General features: G+C 41.4%; 1 protein-coding gene across 1 annotated transcript in view; it reads left to right on the plus strand.

Moving 5' to 3' along the window:
- IQCA1 (IQ motif containing with AAA domain 1) overlaps window positions 1–19,458 on the plus strand; it is a 166,351-nt gene that overhangs the window by 33,612 nt on the left and 113,281 nt on the right. The window contains exon 6 of the mRNA XM_068543717.1: window positions 5,821–6,026. Coding sequence (XP_068399818.1) covers window positions 5,821–6,026 — 206 coding nt within the window. The remainder of the gene's footprint in view (window positions 1–5,820; window positions 6,027–19,458) is intronic.

The raw sequence follows: 19,458 nt of genomic DNA on the forward strand, positions 1-19,458 counted from the left end.
AAGAAAAAAAGGGAGAAGACTCAAATCAGTAGAATTAGAAATGAAAAAGGAGAAGTAACAACTGACACTGCAGAAATACAAAGGATCATGAGAGATTACTACAAGCAACTATATGCCAGTAAAATAGACAACCTGGAAGAAATGGACAAATTCTTAGAAAAGCATAACCTTCCGAGACTGAACCAGGAAGAAATAGAAAATATAAACAGACCAATCACAAGCACTGAAATTGAGACTGTGATTAAAAATCTTCCAGCAAACAAAAGTCCAGGACCAGATGGCTTCACAGGTGAATTCTATCAAACGTTTAGAAAAGAGCTAACACCCATCCTTCTCAAACTCCTCCAAAAAATTGCAGAGGAAGGAACACTGCCAACCTCATTCTACAAGGCCACCATCACCCTGATACCAAAACGAGACAAAGATACTACAAAAAAAGAAAATTACAGACCAATATCATTGATGAATAAAAATGCAAAAATCCTCAACAAAATACTAGCAAACAGAATCCAACAACACATTAAAATGATCATACACCATGATCAAGTGGGATTTATTCCAGGGATGCAAGGATTCTTCAATATATGCAAATCAATCAATGTGATACACCATATTAACAAATTGAAGAATAAAAACCATATGATCATCTCAACAGATGCAGAAAAAGCTTTTGACAAAATTCAACACCCATTTATGATAAAAACTCTCCAGAAAGTGGGCATAGAGGGAACCTACGTCAACATAATAAAGGCCATATATGACAAACTCACAGCAAACATCATTCTCAATGGTGAAAAACTGAAAGCATTTCCTCTGAGGTCAGGAACAAGACAAGGATGTCCACTCTCACCACTATTATTTAACATAGTTTTGGAAGTCCTAGCCACGGCAATCAGAGAAGAAAAAGAAATAAAAGGAATACTTGGAAAAGAAGAAGTAAAACTGTCACTGTTTGCAGATGACATGATACTATACATAGATAATCCTAAAGATGCCACCAGAAAACTACTAGAGCTAATCAATGAATTTGGTAAAGTTGCAGGATACAAAATTAATGCACAGAAATCTCTTGCATTCTTATACACTAACAACAAAAGATCAGAAAGAGAAATTAAGGAAACAGTCCCTCTTCTTTTTCTTTATCATCATCATTTTAGGCTTTGCAGGCCATATGGTCCCTGTCCCAACTATTCAGTGTGGCCGTTGTAGTGTGAAAGCCACCATAGACAGTATGTAAATGAATGGGCATGGCTGCGTTCCAATAAAACTTTATTTACGAAAATAAGCAGTGGGCCAGGTTTGACTCCTGTGCTATAGGTTACCAAACCTTTTTCTAGAGCAGTTAGTTTTTCCTCAAACTTGGATATTATCAGAATCACTTGAAGACTTTCCCAAACTACTAGTTTCTTGCTTCTTCCTCACCCCCAGGATGGAACTGGGAATCCATATTTTTTTACTGCTTTTCAGAATTTTGAGGAAAAGCATGAACTTGGAAAAAATAACTCACTGGTATATTTGAAGATGTGTTGCATCTAAAATAATTTCCCTGAACAAAGTGACTACTAAAAATAAGAAAGGAGCAAATATAATATAAAATAAGAAGGAATTTTGGGAAGATAAGAGCATGCTCAAAAAAGCAGAACAATAATAACCCCTCTAAAATTCTAAATAAATCCAAATAATAAATGGACATAACTGAAAGCCAAATTAATTGTGAAAGATAAAGATAGAGAAATCTTCTGTAACATAGTGCAAGCAAGTAAAGGAGAGATGGAAAATATAAGAGAAAAGGTCAGATCAATCTGGTGCTCTGCCATTTATGTAATATTTGTTGCAGGGAAAAAAATGGAGAAAAAGAAATAATAGAAGGAAAATTTACAGAGGAGAAGACATAATTCTTTATATTGAAAGGACCCACCAAATGGAGAATGTGATGAATGAAGAAATGCTCACACCTAGGTTCATTTTGATAAACTTTGAAAAGACTAAGTGTAAAGCATCATAAGAGCAGAATAGCGTATCTACAAAGGAACAATCATCAAATTTCCAACAAGCTAGTCAGTGGCAGCTCTGCCCGTTAGAAGAAGTATCCTCCAGGGTAGCTACTAAACTGCCATTCAAGTGGGAGGGGCCAAATGAGGACATTTTAGAAATGCAAGTACTTAGAATACTTATGGCTGACCATATCCAGTCTGAAAGTTGCACTCAAGGACATGCTTCACCACCTAAATGTCCATCAACAGATGAATGGTTAAAGAAGGTGTGCCACATATATACAATGGAATATTACTCAGCCAGAAAAAGGAACGAAATTGTGTCATTTGCAGAGACGTAGATGGACCTAGAAACTGTCATACAGATTGAAGTAAGTCAGAAAGAGAAAAACAAATACCATATGCTAACACATAAATATATGGAATCTAAAAACAATACTGATGAGCCTAGTGGCAGGGCAGGAATAAAGACGCAGATGTAGAGAATGGACTTGAGGACATAGGGTGGGGGAAGGGAAAGCTGGGATGAAGTGAGAGAGTAGCATTGACATATATACACTACCAAATGTAAAATAGATAGCTAGTGGGAAGCAGCCGCATAGCACAGGGAGACCAGCTGGGTGCTTTGTGACCACCTAGAGGGATGGGATAGGGAGGGTGGAGGGAGACGCAAGAGGGAGGGGGTATGGGGATATATGTATACAAATAGCTGATTCACTTTGTTGTACAGCAGCAACTAACACAACTATGTAAAGCAATTATACCCCAATAAAGAGGTAAAAAAAAAAAAAAAAGGACATGCTTCAGCAAAATGAAAACTGAATAGGAGAAAGAAGACTAAAAAGTGAAACCAAAACAATGGTTAAATTTAAATAGTTACTGGTTTAAAAATTAATCACAATCTGTTATTACACAAAGTTTGAGGGAAAAAGAGTGAACACATGCAGAGGTCCTAGACTTGCTTAAAGAAACAGTAAAAATGCTAATGAATTCTAGACATAAATAGAAATATAGGTGGTGATTATGATGTTAAAAATTTCAGAATAACTGGCAGAAGATTATAAATAAGATGTATAGTTTCTTAACCACTGCATAGCAAGAATGAACAAAGTTAACTGCATAGACCCAGCAAAAGGTAGGAAAGGAAAAACAAGAAATTGTTTTAGAAAACATAAGATGGCAGAATTAGCTCTGAATATTTTATTTATAGAAATGAATAAAATTCCTCTTTTCTATAATTTTCAGATAGAGTTTTTAATGTACAGTTATATGCTGTTGAAAGGGAGAAACTTGTTGAAAAGTTCAATGCAAAGGGACATAACAGCTGTGTCAGTGAGTTTGGTTTAACTCGGTAGAATAAGCGCTTGTGTTTATCTTGTTCTTTCTGCCCAATGGGGAGCGAGGTGAGATCCTGTTCTGAAAGGAAGGATTAAGAGAACAGTGAGACCAATAGCTCCCTCCCTCTGCTTGGCTCTTGCAGCCACACTTACACCTCTTCAGGAGCAGATGGGAGGATTTCTGTCTGCAGAAACTAACCAGCTCAAAAGAAAGACATTTGGGTACTGATACTCAGATACCTCAAATAAAGCAGCTCTGACCTCACCAGTCAGCAACTCCCCTACACAGCTTCCAAACAGCTCTGGGAGCCTCCCTCCTAAATAAGCGTGAACCACAAAGGGTCATCAGTCACTTAGGAAAGACAGAGACCCAACAGAAAAGAAATTGGAAGAAAAAAAACAGAGGAAAAATAAAACATAAACAGAATTCTAAAAGTAATAACCTTATGGAAATAAAAGAGGATTATCGAATCCAGAAATTAGAACAAAATGCCCCAAAAAAGGAGAATCAAAGAACAGTTGAAGTGCTGTTGAAGAGTTAAAATATAATAATAGAGACTTCAAAAAATAAAGTTGAAAGAAAAAATTAAGAAAATCTCCTAGAAAATAGCAAAATGACAAAGAGATGGATGAGGGATACGTGTAGAGATGGATGAGGGATACGTGTAAAGTTCTGAGAAGAAAAGATCTAAGAAAACAGAGGAAGGAAATTGTAAAGGAACAGTAACCAAAAAAATCCTTGTAACAAAAGGATATGGATTTTCAGATTTAAAATGGTCCCTGGCTTTATGTTGTATCCATACCTTGGCTATTGTGAATAATGCTGCAGTGAACAGGGGGGTACAGATATCTTTTTAAGATCTTGATTTCATTTCCTTTGGATGTATACCCAGAAGTGGGATTGCTGGATCATATGGTAGTTCTATTTTTAATTTTTTGAGGAACCTGCATAGTGTTTTCCATAGTGCCTGCACCAGTTTACATTCCCACCGACAGTGTACAAGGGTTTCAGTTTCTCCACATCCATGCCCAACACTTGTCATCTTTTCTCTACTTGATACTAGCCATCCTTTGCTGAATCAGATTATAGTTTTTGGATTCTGGAAGAATCTTTCCTGAGTTTTGTGTGCTATTCACAATGTAAGTGACACAGACACGACACACTTTTATGTTTATCTGCATTATTATTTTCTCTACCGCTTTCTTAAGTCTATACAATCAAATCACAGTAGTAAATCAAGCCCTCATTTGTAGCATTTGCTAATTTCGATGGTGTAAGTATTCCTATAGCCAACTGCAAGCTGTTAACCTGAATGAACACAGGAAGACACGCACAGAAGTGACAGCATTATTACAGTATTTTCACCTTAGAGATACAACAGACATAATGACATCAAGAGCATAGATGACAATAAAATCCAGTAAAAATAATTATGAAGCGATGAGTTTTTGGTATCGGTAACTTGCATTGTTAACATAATTTAATCCTAAGTTTATATAATTTAGCATTTAAAAATAACTGTGCCTAACAGCAAGCTTGCAAAATTCCTGAAAATCTATCAACTGGATCTCATGAGTCATTACAGGCTGGCTCCAGCACACCACTGAATTTGTCCGTAATTTGCTAACTTACCTGGGCTGAATCTCTGAACTCCTTAGAGCTCAGGATCTTTAGCTCATACCTATGATTCCCATGTGTGTTCTTCTTCTCCAAGTCCCTTTTAGTTCTTTCCATCCAAACCCACAAGGTAGCACTTTTATAGATTATTTGACACGGTTCCCTACTGTGATGGACATTACTCTTATCCCACCAACCTCATTTCTTTAGGGGTTCTAAAGAACAGGGATTATGTCTCAAAGTGACTTTGTATTTTCGGTTACCACAATCCTCCACATGTTGCTGGACCAGTGCTGAGCATTTGGTTGGCGTTCTATAGCCAGCCGTTGTTGCCTTTCTGATCAGCAGATGTGGAGAGAGAACATTCTCACAGTAAGATGTAATAGCGTGAATGTCTGGAGTCAGCTGAGAATTTCCTGCTCTGGAGGTCTTTAACAATAGAGGGGATATTTTCAGAGTTGATTTTGGTGTCATTTTTCTTGAAATCAGAACACCCAAACTCTTTTCATCAATTCTTGCTTCATTTACTTTCTAATGCTATATTCTTTTCTCTCCCACTAACCAAGAAGATTTGGAAAACTTTACCTTCCGTAACTTGAATGATTTTTTGAATGATTTACCGAATAAGCATTTTTTAAGCTAACTACCAGTTTCTGGGAAATAGTACAGAGTGATCCCATACTTCCTCCCCATGGTTGTGAATTACTCCTTCAAGTTCTTCTGCAAGATCTGATTCTTTTGTTCTGTTTGTATTTCTTATGGGTCTTTGGTAGGACACCATTGAGGATACTGCCATATTTCATTAGTGTCTAATATTTTTCACCAGCTCTGTAACCTTTATGATCTCAAACCTTTTGGCTTATATTTTCAGAACCCACCTCCTTTGTTTAATGAAGTCAGTGCTGCAGTAATCCAGGCTGACAGGGTGATGCACCTGCGGGATAAGGTGCAGGTAAAGCATGAAGAGGAATACAGAGATGCCTTGGTTACAATCAAGGATGACTTGAAACTAATAGAAGGTCCCAACATCAAGGAGAACCTCCAAGATCAGATCCGGCGTTGGTTCATTGAATGCAGGTGAGTGTAGGACATCTGTCCTGACAGTCTCTTCTTTGGTGGTTGATATTCTTGTGTGTTTTTAAACACAGAAACATGTTGATATAGATTCATGTGGTTTCCTGGCTTCATTTTAGAAAAGTAGAATGTGAAGTCTAAGAATTTAGGAACTAATTCTTTTTTTAATGAAATTGCTTTTGTTCCTGGTTTTTTTTAAAAAATACAGTCTATGTAATACCTCTATAACCACATGAAATTGAACATCATGGGTGGATGACACAGCCCCAAGATGGTAGGCTTTCACAGGCCAGGTCTGTCTGAAATCCGAGGGGTCCGGCCACAAGCAATTCATGCTGCCCTTCCTTCTGGGATTTGACCCTAATTGTATGAGGCTTCACAGCCTCAGTCATGCTCCTTCTCTGTCATAATCCCTTGAAGCAGCTGCTGACTCTGGGACCTGATGCCTGGCCCCCAGGCCTCCCAGGAAATGATGGGAAGGTAGCAGTTCTGGGGACAAGGCATTATGTATATTAAGGCCTTCCTGTATTAAGGGTCTGCCTATATTAAGGGTCTTCTTTAATGCTCTTAAGTGAAATGTTAAGCAATTTAAAGCTTCTTTTCAAAAGATGGTTTTTGTTTACAAAAGATGTGCTCCTTTATTAGAGAAGTACAGTAGAACAAACACTTGTAGAACACAGTACAAGTTTCCACCCAGTAGAACAAACGCTTTGTAGACAACCCAGTTGGAGCAGCTTTAAAATCTATTTCAAGAGGGGAAGGAAAGAGAGCAGATTGTTGTGATCAGTCCCAGGGCCATGGAAGCAGACTCACCACCTGTTTTCTTTGATGGGTATTGTGCTGTACCATGTTAGGTTCAGAGACACTCAGATTCCAACTTTGATGAGCTCGTCAGGACCAGGGAATTTAACTTGTTGGCAATAGAAAACCAACCTCCTTCTCAAAACATTACATTAAAAGATGTTTAGGGGCTTCCCTGGTGGCGCAGTGGTTGAGAATCTGCCTGCTAATGCAGGGGACACGGGTTCGAGCCCTGGTCTGGGAGGATCCCACATGCCGCGGAGCAACTGGGCCCGTGAGCCACAACTACTGAGCCTGCGCGTCTGAAGCCTGTGCTCCGCAACAAGAGAGGCCGCGATAGTGATAGGCCTGCGCACCACGATGAAGAGTGGCCCCTGCTCACCGCAGCTGGAGAAAGCCCTCGCACAGAAACCAAGACCCAACCAAGCCAAACATAAATTAATTAATTAATTAATTAAAAAAAAAAAAAAAAGATGTTTATATCTGTGGTAGGCAGCCTCCCAGGTGGTCTCCACTGACCCCACCTCTTCCTCTGGTAATGTTCTCCCTTTGAGTGTGATGTAGACCTAGAACTTCACTTCTAAAGAAAAATATATGGGGAACTTCCCTGGTGGACCCGTGGTTAAGACTCCGTGCTTCCACTGCAGGGGGCACAGGTTCAATCCCTGGTCAGGGAACTAAGATCCCACATGCTGCACAGCGCAACCCAAAAAAAAAAAAGAATAAAAAGAATATGGCAGGGGACTTCCCTGGTAGTCCAGTGGTAAAGAATCCACCTTACAATGCAGGGGACGCGAGTTTGATCCCTGGGCAGGGAACTAAGATCCCACATGCCGCGGGGCAACTAAGCCTGCACGCCACAGCTAATGAGCTCACGCGCCTCAACTACAGAGCCCACGTGACCTGGAGCCCTCGCGCTACAACTAGAGAAGAGAAAACCCGCATACCACAACTAGAGAGAAGCCCAAGCGCTGCAATGAAAGATCCCACGTGCTTCAATGAAGATCCTGCGTGCCTCAACTAAGACCCGACAGAGCCAAAAATAAATAAAATAAATAAATAAATAATAAGAATAAATAAATCTTAAAAAAAAATACAGCAAAAGTGATGGGGTGGCACTGCCATCTTGCTTGCCTCTTGCCCCCTCCCTTGCTTTCACCCCTGGCTCTGAGAGGGGTCAGCTGCTGCCCAGCAGAGGGGCCCCGTAGAAGGAACGGAGGGAGGTTCCTGGTGACAGCCAGCAAGGAACTTGGGCCTCCTTCCAGCCTGAGAAGAGCTGAATCTTGTCCACAACCACATGCGTGAACTGGAAGGGCATTCTCCCCCAAGTGAGCCTTCAGATGAGGCTGCAGCCCCAGCCAACACTGTTTGCAGCCTCGTGGGGGACCCCAAGGCAGAGATACCCACCTGAGCCACATCTAGTTCCCTACCCACAGAAACAGTGACACAATAAACATGTGTTGTTTCAGTCACTAAGTGTTGGGGTGTCTTAGCATGCAGCAAGAGATGTCTAACATACATCAATTATTTTACAGTGATTCAGAAAAACTTGAACAGTCATAAACTTCTCTTGTGGTAATTCTGTATAGGATTCTAACATGCTATCTCCTCAATAATACTTAAATTTTATAACAAAGTTTCTTCAGGAATGTTTGATATAACAGTTACATGCTTTTGATTGGGGAGTTCTGTCCTTTATTATGTAAATAGAGCTTTTAAATACTTACAATTTTTTAAAATTAAAAATTGACTAATTTTGTGAGCTTTTCTCTTTATATTGTATTTATCAGGGATATTTTATTGCCAAACGGGATATTTTAAATGAAAGGAATATTTTAAAATGAGAAATTTGACATTGTATTAATTCTGTACTGATAACTGATAATAATAAAGAGATAAAGAAAAGATGCCGATAGGGAGGGAGATATTTATATATGCATATATCCCCTCTTCACTTTATCAGCTTCCTCCTTACTTTTAATTCTGGTGATGGCTTCATGGAGACATAAGATATACATATACATGTGTGTGTATATATATATATATATATATATATATACACACACATACAGGCAGATAGATAGATATCTCAAACTTATCAAATTGTACACTTGAATATGAACAGTTCATTATGTATTACACATCCATAAAGCTGTTAGAAATAGATCAAAGATATTATATCAGCAAAGATGTTAGTGTCTGAGTTTTTAAAAATAGCATGTTTTTTTGTTATTCAAACACCAAAACCCAGTATTCCAATCACTAACCTTATTCTCAGACTACCCCGCTACCCCCCTGCCAAACTCCCACTCACAGTATAAGAAAAACTTAATCGGTAACAATTATAGGTAACAATCTCTTCTGGCTTAAATAGTCTCTTTAAGGTTGACTGTCTATTTTGAGTAAATTTGCAGTCACTTCAGATGCCCCCCTATCGTGAATGTCCCTGTTTTTCTTCCCTTTGTGGCATCTGCCTGCAAAGGGAAGTTACCAACCTTCACAGCATCGGCTGGGGGCCAGCAGAGTGAACAGCATCTGGGCTCAGGCTGTGCCGGCGCCCTGGCTGCTTTCCGCAGGCGGGTGGTGTAGCCATCTGGTCCACGAGGAGAGACCAGGCCACCTGGTCTTTGGGGACCCCCTCCTGTGGCCTGTGGTTTCTGCCACGTGCCCTCAGTCACTGGGCAGCTGCGATTCAGGCCTCTCACTTCCTGAACAGGCCTCATCCCTCTGGGATGCTGGTTCCTTCAGGACCCACGCTCCCCAGGAGCATACAGGGTGCCCTTCTCAGGCCTTGGGGGACGGGCGGGATCTCTCAGACCCTCCACCAGCAGGTCCCCCCCTCCTGGCTCCGTCCAACCCCATCACATGCTGCACACCCAGGAAGACAAGCACTGCCCAGACGGTCCCTGATGCTCTTCAGCCACTCCGCGGTCTCTGCTGGGATCTCAGCGCTCATCCCCGCCTCGGCTGAGACCCCTGGAGGATGGGGCCCAAGACGCAGATGGCATCCCCACTTGTCCACCTTCTCCTCCCTTCCCCCACCACCCTGCCTCACCAACTTCTTGTTCAAATCCATCCTCCTTATGAAACCCTCCCTGAGTGCTTCCCTGCAGTTCCTCTCCATCTCCTCCTTGAGCTCTGCCCGCATCTTCCCCTTCCCCCTCCAGGTGATCTGCATAATCACAGAAACTGGAGCCTTGCTTCCTGAGAAATAGTTGTGCAGCCTTGGGCAAGTCTCTTAACCTCTCTGTGCTGTCAGTCTCCTCATCTGTGATACGAGAACCTATTTTGTGGGGTTGTTAAGATATGAGAAACTTCGACCCCATGATGCAGACCATTATTATTCCTACCGTATTGTGCACATCTGCTCATTCATATGCCCCTCCCCCAGATAAATGGCAAGCCCCGTGAGGACAGTGCCTGGTGCTGAGGAGAGAGTGGTGGAGACATTTCCCATCCAAGCAGTGGGTAGTGCAAGCCAGCAGTATTGGCATTTTCTTTTCTTATCTAATTACATAATTGTGTCTGGAGGAAATATACTCAGGATGATTTTGTGCAATCATGGAAATTTAAGTAGAAAGGCATTGTTTCAAAAGAACTGTCTTCTGATTAAATCACCTTGGTTTATAATTGAAACCTTCATTTTCATAGTTAATGAAGATGATATGCCCTGTGTTCATGAACTTTCCTTATCAGAAGCTTTCCTCCCTTTTCTCAGGACATCAGAGAACAGATGCCCACAACCATGTTTTCTACAAATGAAATAATTCTTTACTTTTAGATAGACTTTTATAATCCAATTTATTGTTAGGTGATATAACCAAGTTGAAAGCACTATGTACAGTTATAACTCCAAATAAGCTAAAATATATAAAATATACGTATACACACATATACATATATACAAAGATATATTCACACATGCCTTTAATTTATTAAATATATGTTTGCATATGGATGGGAAATTTCTGGAAGGGTACACTAGAAACTTTGTTAGCATGGCCACCTCTGGGGACAAGAGTAGTGACGTTACTTTTATCTCATATTCTCCTGTACGCTTAGAAGTCTTTCTTTCAATAAGTATTATTTTTATAATGAAAAAGCCTAGTTAAAAATATATTAGAAGAAAAAGAAAGGCAAGAAGTTAATTTGGGATAATCCAAAATAAACATTTGAAATGTTAAAACACCCTAATTTTTTAAAAAGTATATTGATGCAATGCCTGCAGAACACTCCTGGAAATTCTTTTGATGAAAGAATAGGGCGCCTTGAGGCTGGCAGTAACTGCGCGTTGCTCCCCCATCTGAGGTGCTGGGAGGGTCATGGGAGGCTCCTGATGGCCTCCTGGGGGCAGCCCCTCCCATTGGCTCTGGGCTTTCTTTGAAGACCCAGCCCTCCCGGCCAGTCCCCTTGAGAACATTCCATCCTGCTGTTACTGACCTGACAATTTGGAGGCTGAGTTAGAGCAGCTCCCATGGGTATGCTGTGTGTAATTCACAGAGACGTAAAGATCCCTCCTTTTGAAGTGATGTAAGGTCGAGGGAGGATTTATTTTCATAATTGGATTACATTTATCTGATTGACTTTGATAAAATCCCTTTCCTTGCTTTTTTAAATCAAAGACAAATAAAAAGCAAATATTGTCTTTTGAAACATGAAACATGATCAGTCTTCAGGATAAATTCCAACAGGACATACAGTGACAACTAAAAAATGACTAGAAGTTACAAATATAAACTCCCACAATTTTGAACACTAATTCTTAGCTGATTTAATCAATACTTGTAGTTGCCAAAAGTTGCCCAGTATTTTATCAAATACTAGGATTTGTGGTTCAAGTTGATTTTTAAATTATTTTAAAGGAAGTCTTTTTTTTCCAATGTTAAAACTAATACATGCTCATTGTAGAAAATTTACAAGACAGAGTTTAAAGAAGAAAATTTAAATTGTCTATAATTTTAGTAGACAGAGATAGCTACTATAAAAATTTTTGGTAAATTGCCTTCCAGTATTTTTCTCTCATGTATATATTTTAATTACAGTTTTATGAATCCTTTTTCTAATTTTTAAAAATTTAACACTGGGTTTCCCTATGTCCTTAAAATATTTTGCAAAAAGATGTCTTTCATGATTGCTTAACGTTCTGTTGGATGGATGGACTAGCTAATGAATCAATGATCATCTTTTTAATATTTTGTCAAATTGTTAAGAGAACAGTGCTGTCCCTTAGTTTGCATTTATTTTATTTTTTGGAGGGGTTGAAAAATCTTTTGGACTTTTTGTCAGTAGCATTTCTTCTGTGAACTGCCCTGTCATTTATATGCTTCCCTTTGTGATGTCTTTTTTCTTAAGTGACCTCTAAAATGTAGTATGTATATATAAAGTAGTTTAACCCTTGCATTAATTTGTGATTACTGCTGTAATGCATGACCACAAACCTGGTGGCTTAAACCAATAGAAATTTATTTTCTTCTCGTTCTGGAAGTCAGGAGTCTGAAATCACAGACTCAGCAGGTCTGTGCTCCCTCTGAAAGCTCTAGGGGAGAGTCGGTTCTTCACATCTTCCGCTTCCGGAGACTGCCGACACTCCTTGGCTCCTGGCTGCATCACTCCAATCTCTGCCTGTGGTCACTTGCCTCCTCCTCTTCTGTGTGTCTCATCTCTCTCTGTTCTTCTCTTATAAGACACTTAGGATTTCATTTAGGGCCTACCAGGATAATCTTATCCCAAGATTCTTAATCACATCTCAAATATAGATATCTGTTTTCTTATAAATAACATTCAGAGTTTCCAGGGATCAGGACCCAATATCTTTGGTGGCTGTTATTCAGCCTACCACAATCCTCAACAACCCCATGAGATAAGTACTCTTCTTTCTTTCATTCGTTGGCAGCGTTACTAATGAAGGACAAACGAGAAGTTTGTAGTACTCTCGATCAGCACTGTCCAATAGGACTTTCTGCAGTGGTGGAATTGGTCTGATGTGTACTGTCTACTCCAGTAGCCACCAGCCACATACAGCTCTTGAGCACTTGAAAGATGGTAGGGTGACTGAGGAGCTGAATCTTTAATTTAATTTTAATTCATTCAAATTTAAGTTTAGATAACCACGTGTCATTAGGGACTACCATATTGTATGGCACAGTCGTGGGGATACTTGTTTCCAGAAAATCTCTTGCTATAATTAATATTTCTTTTGTCTTGGGACCTGTCATAAACCGTCATCTAAGTGTTACGATCCACGGATGAGCTTCATTTTAAAGTATCATAAAGTAACCTCATCCAGCCCCTTAGGGTGATAAAGGAGAACCTTGAAGTCCATGGGACTGTGGGCTCTTGTCCCTGAAGATGCAACAGCCTCTTCCCCCATTTCCCTCACGAGCATCAGAGCCACCTGAGTAGCTGTCAGCTCTGAAAACCGGGCCGAATCCAGGCCTTTGTGTCTCTGCAGTTGGTCCTGTGTGGACCATTTCTCCCCACCTGCATTTTTAAACTTAGTTTGTTGAAACTATGCCCGGCATCCAGCTCACCTTCAACCTAGAGAGAAGTAAGACCCTCACATGGGGTGACAGCTCTAGGATTGGCCCTGCGGCAGTTCTCCTGGGATTTTAGCAGATTCCTTTTAATCCATGTAATCTTGAGGAATCTGGAAGTGATAGTAAATTACACGGCCTTATTCCATTTTTTAAGCCAACACACAGTCAATGAGAGGTGATGGCTAAGAGGAAGAGCTCTGGGGGCTTGGGAGGATCTTCGTCCTCAGCAGGGTGAGCCTGACTGCGAAATGAAATGCCAGTGCCTCTTAATCTTGCGATGTGATGGCATCTATCATGCTCTCTATAATAAACAAATACATTACAAATCACACACACACACACACACACACACACACACACACACACACGGGAGGAGTGGTCTGAGAGCCAGGCTGCCTGGGTTCAAGTCCCAGCTCTAGCACTTAGAGACTGTGTGTCCTTGAACCAGTTCCTTAACCTCTCTGTGTCTCCATTTCCTCAACTTAAAATGAGGATATTAACAGTATCGACCTCACAGATAGGATAACATAGACTAATACATATAAAGCCCTTAGAGCAATGTGTCGCACATGATACAGCCTCAATAATTATTTTAAACATGTAGGAAGGCCGGCACATTCTCAGACACACAGTTTGCAGTTTGGAAGAGTTGCCATGGCCATAGTGCCCTGCGTTTTCACTCCTGGGTCTGGAGCCTTTATATTCACAGCCGTAAGCATCTTTTCAAGTGCTGCATCCTGCAGGAGAGACTGGCTGGGGATGGAGGCGGGGGAGGAAGGGCTGCCAGGGCTGGGGGTGGGGATAAAACTGAGGGGTAATAACAGGGTAGGCAGACAAAAATTAGACAGGGTGGAATGTGCTTTTAGTCCCCACGGCGGGGGAGCCAGGACGTGACATGTCTACAGATCACCAGCAGACGTACATCCTTCCTGGAAGAGGCCTTGGAATGCTTTGTTAATTTTTTTGATTAAAGAAATTAAGATATAATTTAAATGCGGTAAAGTTCACCCTTCTGTGTACAGTTCTGCGGGTTAAGCTTTGTCATTTTAAGGTATGTGGACCTGGAGAGACCTGCAGATTTGTCTCTCGCCTCCACAGTTTATGCCAGTTTAGGGGTCCAGGAGTTTACACTGGAGGGGGCTCAAGAATTATCTGCAAGTGAAGAGAATGGTGCACTCACCACCCAGGAGAGCTCCCGGACACGTGCAGAAATTTGCTGAGGATGGGGATGTGTTCGGAGTGAGGCGGAACGACAGAGTTTCCTATCAGCCTGGAAAAGTGGATGTCTCTTTCGGAAAAGACTTTCGGATCTCTCCCATCCAGCCTCCAATGCTGCCCCCCTGCCAGGACCTCCCGGGCCTGCACCAGCTTCCATCACTGTTCACTCCTTCTGAACTTGCATACCTGTCTACTGCTCCTCCAAGAGGGACCTCGCCAGGTGCTTCCCACGGATGCTCTTCTGGGATCCCGAGGCTTAGAAAGGCTGAGTGCCTTACTCGGGGTTCATGGCTCATGAGAGGCCATTCATACTCCAGTCTCTTGATTCCAAAAGCCATGATGCTCCCACAACGGCAAATGTGTCTCCTCGTTCTGAGCATTCCAGCAACAGAGAAGGCTCGTCCTGTGTGTCTTGGGCTCCGTGGTCATTTCATAGGAAAAGATGGCAGTTGCCCAAGGCCGAGTTGCTCACTAGGTACCGCCTGGAAACCAGGAGCTTTCCTTGTTCCTGACTCCTTCTCTGTCCCTGCTTCTAAGCCTCTTCCCGCAGAGTGAGGTGATGGTCTGTGTAGGCAAAAGGGAGAAAGGCAGAGAGGAATCGTGGGATTTGAGAAAACTGGCTGACTCCAGTTATTTTACAGGTGACAAAAGGGACTCAGAGGAGTCAGGTAACTTGGCCAAAAACTTGGGTCGCTACGGGCAGAACTAAAACCAGGGTGAGCAGAGGCTTTCTGAAGCCTGATCATTGTGTAAAACGAGATCGGTTCTCAGGGAAAGGTTCAGAATTGTTCCGAGGACTTTTAAGGACATCGGAAAGAAACCACTAGAATGTTCACGATAGATATCTTCCCGGGACTGGGACCACGGCTCTACTTGTTCTTTTCCTTCGTATTCCAAATTTTCTACATTGAGCATTAGTTACTTTCAGAAAGAAAAAAGAAATTTCAGGAGGACAATGGGAAAGGGATGGCCAGGGGAGGTGATTAGGGGTCGTTATTTTGAATTCCTTGTGTAATTATATTTTCAGTGAATTCTCAAAAGCAGCTGTGGTCTGTGGAGGAGATGTGAACACATGTGGATTACTCCTATGAGAAGGTGAATAGCTTTTTCTTTTCTGCCATTCGCTTTGGTGGAAAATATGTTAGGTTGAATGGAGGACATAAGAAGAGGTGGGTGAGAAATCAAGGTTATTCACCGAGGCCTTGGGGACAGGTGCACACCTGCGTGAAATCGCGTATTTTGCTGTCAGTCGTCACAGTAAATCAAACTAAGAACAGCCAGCAGCTACAGGCTCTCTGGGCTTATCCAGGCACCGGGTCATGGTCCTTTGAGATCCCAATTTCATTTCCTTTGGATATATACCCAGAAGTGGGATTGCTGGATCACATGGTAACTCTATTTTTAATTTTTTAAGGAACCTCTCATACTATTTTCCGTAATGACTGAACCAATTTACATTCTCACCAACAGTGTTCAAGGGTTCCTTTGTCTCCACATTCTCGTCAACACTTATCTTTCCTCTTCTGATAACAGCCATCCTAACAGATGTGAGGTGACATTTCATTGTTATTTCAATGTACATTTCCCTGATGATTAGTGATGTTGAGCATCTTTTCATGTACCTGTTGGCCACTTGTATGTCTTCTTTGAGAAATATTTATTCACTTCCTTTGCCCATTTTTAAGCCAGGTTATTTGGGGGTCTTCTGCTATCGAGTTGTAGGAGATCTTTATATATTTTGGATATTAGTCCCTTATCACATGTATGCTTTGTGAATCCTTTCTCCCATTCTGTAGGCTGCCTTTTCATTTTGTGGATGGTTTCCTTTGCTGCACACAAGTTTAGTTTGATGTGCTTCCACCTGTCTGTTTTTGCTTTGGTTGCCTGTGTTTTTGGTGTCGAATTTCTAACACGCTCCTGGGAGTTGCTAAGAGTCCTGGTCCTGGGATTATACTTGGAGCAGCCTTGGGCTAGAGGCACTGCCACCCTCTGCACGCCTTCCAGGGAGGTGGGAAAGTGTAGGCAGTCGCCTCAAGGAGTGTCAGAAAACCACTGAAAAAATTAAAACCAGTATTATCCTGGGAATGTGAAAGCCCCCAAATCTACTGACTCTCTGCTGAAGTCACTGGAAGCCGCCTCCTTCATAGGTACTTAATACATTGCAAGGCAGGGCAAACTGTTCTTTGGGTATGGAGCCTTTGGGTTTGTTTCAGCAGGCTCTTAATTTTTGTGTCGTATGGTGACATATGTCAACACACGTGTTGCTTCAGACAGAAATTATCATGCCTTTATGTTTCATAAATAGGTGTTTGTCACTTGATAGAATTAAGGTCAGAGGATCTTCAGAATTAACCTTTGTACTCTAAAGCTTCCCTTTTCTGTAATTCACTCTGTTGCTGTTTATGAAAGATTAATTTTGAAAGTAAAGCGTAGGAAATGAGTCTAAAATGTAAACATCTGTAAAGTTTCGTTTCCTAAACTTTCTGGACTCTTGAGTTAGGAAGGGCAGTGACTCACTCCTTTAAATGAGGAAGAGTCTATGGATGAATGATGTCTGGGGTTTAGAACTATAGGTGCATGAACAGAAATGGACGGCCATCTATTTAAATGGAAAATTCTCTGCATTCCTTCGTAAAGTGATTTGTTCTTGCTTGGGTATGAATTTTTTATACAGATAAATATTTCAGACAAAAGGTGAAAATAAAGCATATATATCATTTTCTCAACAAAAGAGTCACCAAAGTCTAAATAATCAATTACGTCATCTGTAGTATATTGTTCCTTTTAATAAAAAAAAAAGTGAGCGCAGGGCAGGGAGGTTCCTGTAGGATTCAAGCATGAGCAAAGATAATACTTTGGAATCAAGAAGGAAGCTTCCTCCTGGAGTAGTAACTGCTAATCATAACCCACTAATAAGTAGAACCATCAATGAATAAATCAGATTTTGTAATGTGCCACTGAGAAATCGCCTTGCTTTGCACATGACTTTTTCCACCTCTCCTTTGAGAGATGGCGAACCCCTCAGTTTCCCAACGAGGGCCATGGTAATTAAGTCCATGTGTAGCCAATTGCCTTTATTGAGTGTAAGTGAATTTATAGGCAGCAAGTGACACTTTTGGAGGCTTCTGTGCGATGGCACAAGCTGCTTTCTTTAGAACGCAGGAGAAATTTATGAACCTGCTGACATTAATGTAGGTGGTTGGATGACTTGGGGGGGACCAGCCGGAAACCCCTCCCTCCATATATTTTTCATACTTGGTGAAACACAGATAAATCTCTGCCCTGGGTGTCTGAAACGGTGGGACCGTTGAAGCTCAGTGTCAGAGCTCAGGGGAAAAATTTATCATTTTAGTAGTTCTGCTTTCTAAATCACTGCAGACTCTAGAGCTGGTCCTTTTCACGTTTGTGAAAGAATTTTTGACAATATGCATAACTTTTTAATCAGCCCTAACTTTACCAAATGTTCTGTGCCTCACGTTTGCTAACTGAAACATAGAAGGCATGGGTGTTTTTCTCTTCAGGCTCCCTTAAATAAAAGAATGTAAAGGCAGGTGGGTCTGTTGAAGGTGATTTTTATAAGAAAGTAACATTAATCATTGAATATTCTGTAAGAAATTAACATTGCCCTTCCCCCATTAACATTGTCGTATATGAATTATAGCTTCTAGAGCTGAAAGGAACTTTAGAAATTGTCTGATAGACACACATGCCTTACTTTTTAATAACGAATGAATAAACCTAGTTCAACAGCATCGTTTGGAGGAGAGGGAAACGTACCAGCCTCCCACAGTGATGGGGCGATTTGCTCAAATCACACCTCTGATTAGTGGGAGCAGCCCGCTTTATTTTTATTTTTATTTTTTTATTTTTTTGATGTGGACCATTTTCAAAGTCTTTATTGAATTTGTTACAATATTTCTTCTGTTTCATGTTTTTGGGTTTTTTTGTGTTGTTTTTTTTTTTGGCCGCGAGGCATGTGGGATCCTAGCTCCCGACCAGGGGTCAAAGCCACACCCCCTGCATTGGAAGGCAAAGACTTAACCACTGGACCACCAGGGAAGTTCTTCCAGCTTTATTACTGGAACCTAAACCACCCGTGTGCTTTCCTTGGCCGTCAGCTCAGCTCTGCCTGTGTAAAGTGCCAGGCCGGGGAGCGGAGCCTGCAGGTTCTCGAGTTGCTCCAAGCTTGGTTCTGCTGGGGCAGCCGGTGAAACTTGCTAAGCTTCAGTTTTATCATCTGAAAAATATTGACGGCAAAAATAGCACCCACCTCACAGGGCTGTTGGGAGGATTAAAGGAGACCATGATCTCAAGTTATGAGCACATAGTGCTTAAAAAGGAATATATTACCATGGAAGATCCTTTGCAAATCATTTCAATGCGGTCACTAGATCAGGTTATCCAGAAATAACATTGCATTTTAAATAAAGATCCAAGGTCATCTCATTTAAGCCATTCAGTTTATAGGAGAGAACCAGCAGCCAATATAGAACGGAATCTGCCCAGTGGGGTCCTAGGACCTCGCCCTTTCTAGCTGGACAGGCCATTTGACTTGAAGGAGCCGCTGCTACTCGTGAAATCATCAACTTTGCCCAACATATCCCCTGTCTTGAGGCTGATTTTGGTTACGTGATATAAATGACAGTCCAGTAATCTGAAAAGAGAGGAGAAAAATCCTCGGACACAAAATATACCCAAATGCGTTGCTGGTCCCTCCTCTTAACGGCCAGAAGCCCAGGGCCTAGACCTTGCCTCCCTCTGTTCCCTGCCCTTCTCGGTGTCCATGGTAACCTCATCCAGGCTCACAGTGTTCCATTCCATCCCTGTTTGGTTGACTCCCAAATGCGAATCCCCAGCCCGGAGCGCTCGCTCTCCTAAAC

The sequence above is a fragment of the Eschrichtius robustus genome, chromosome 5 (genome assembly GCF_028021215.1).
Source record: "Eschrichtius robustus isolate mEscRob2 chromosome 5, mEscRob2.pri, whole genome shotgun sequence".
Lineage (NCBI taxonomy): Eukaryota > Metazoa > Chordata > Mammalia > Artiodactyla > Eschrichtiidae > Eschrichtius > Eschrichtius robustus.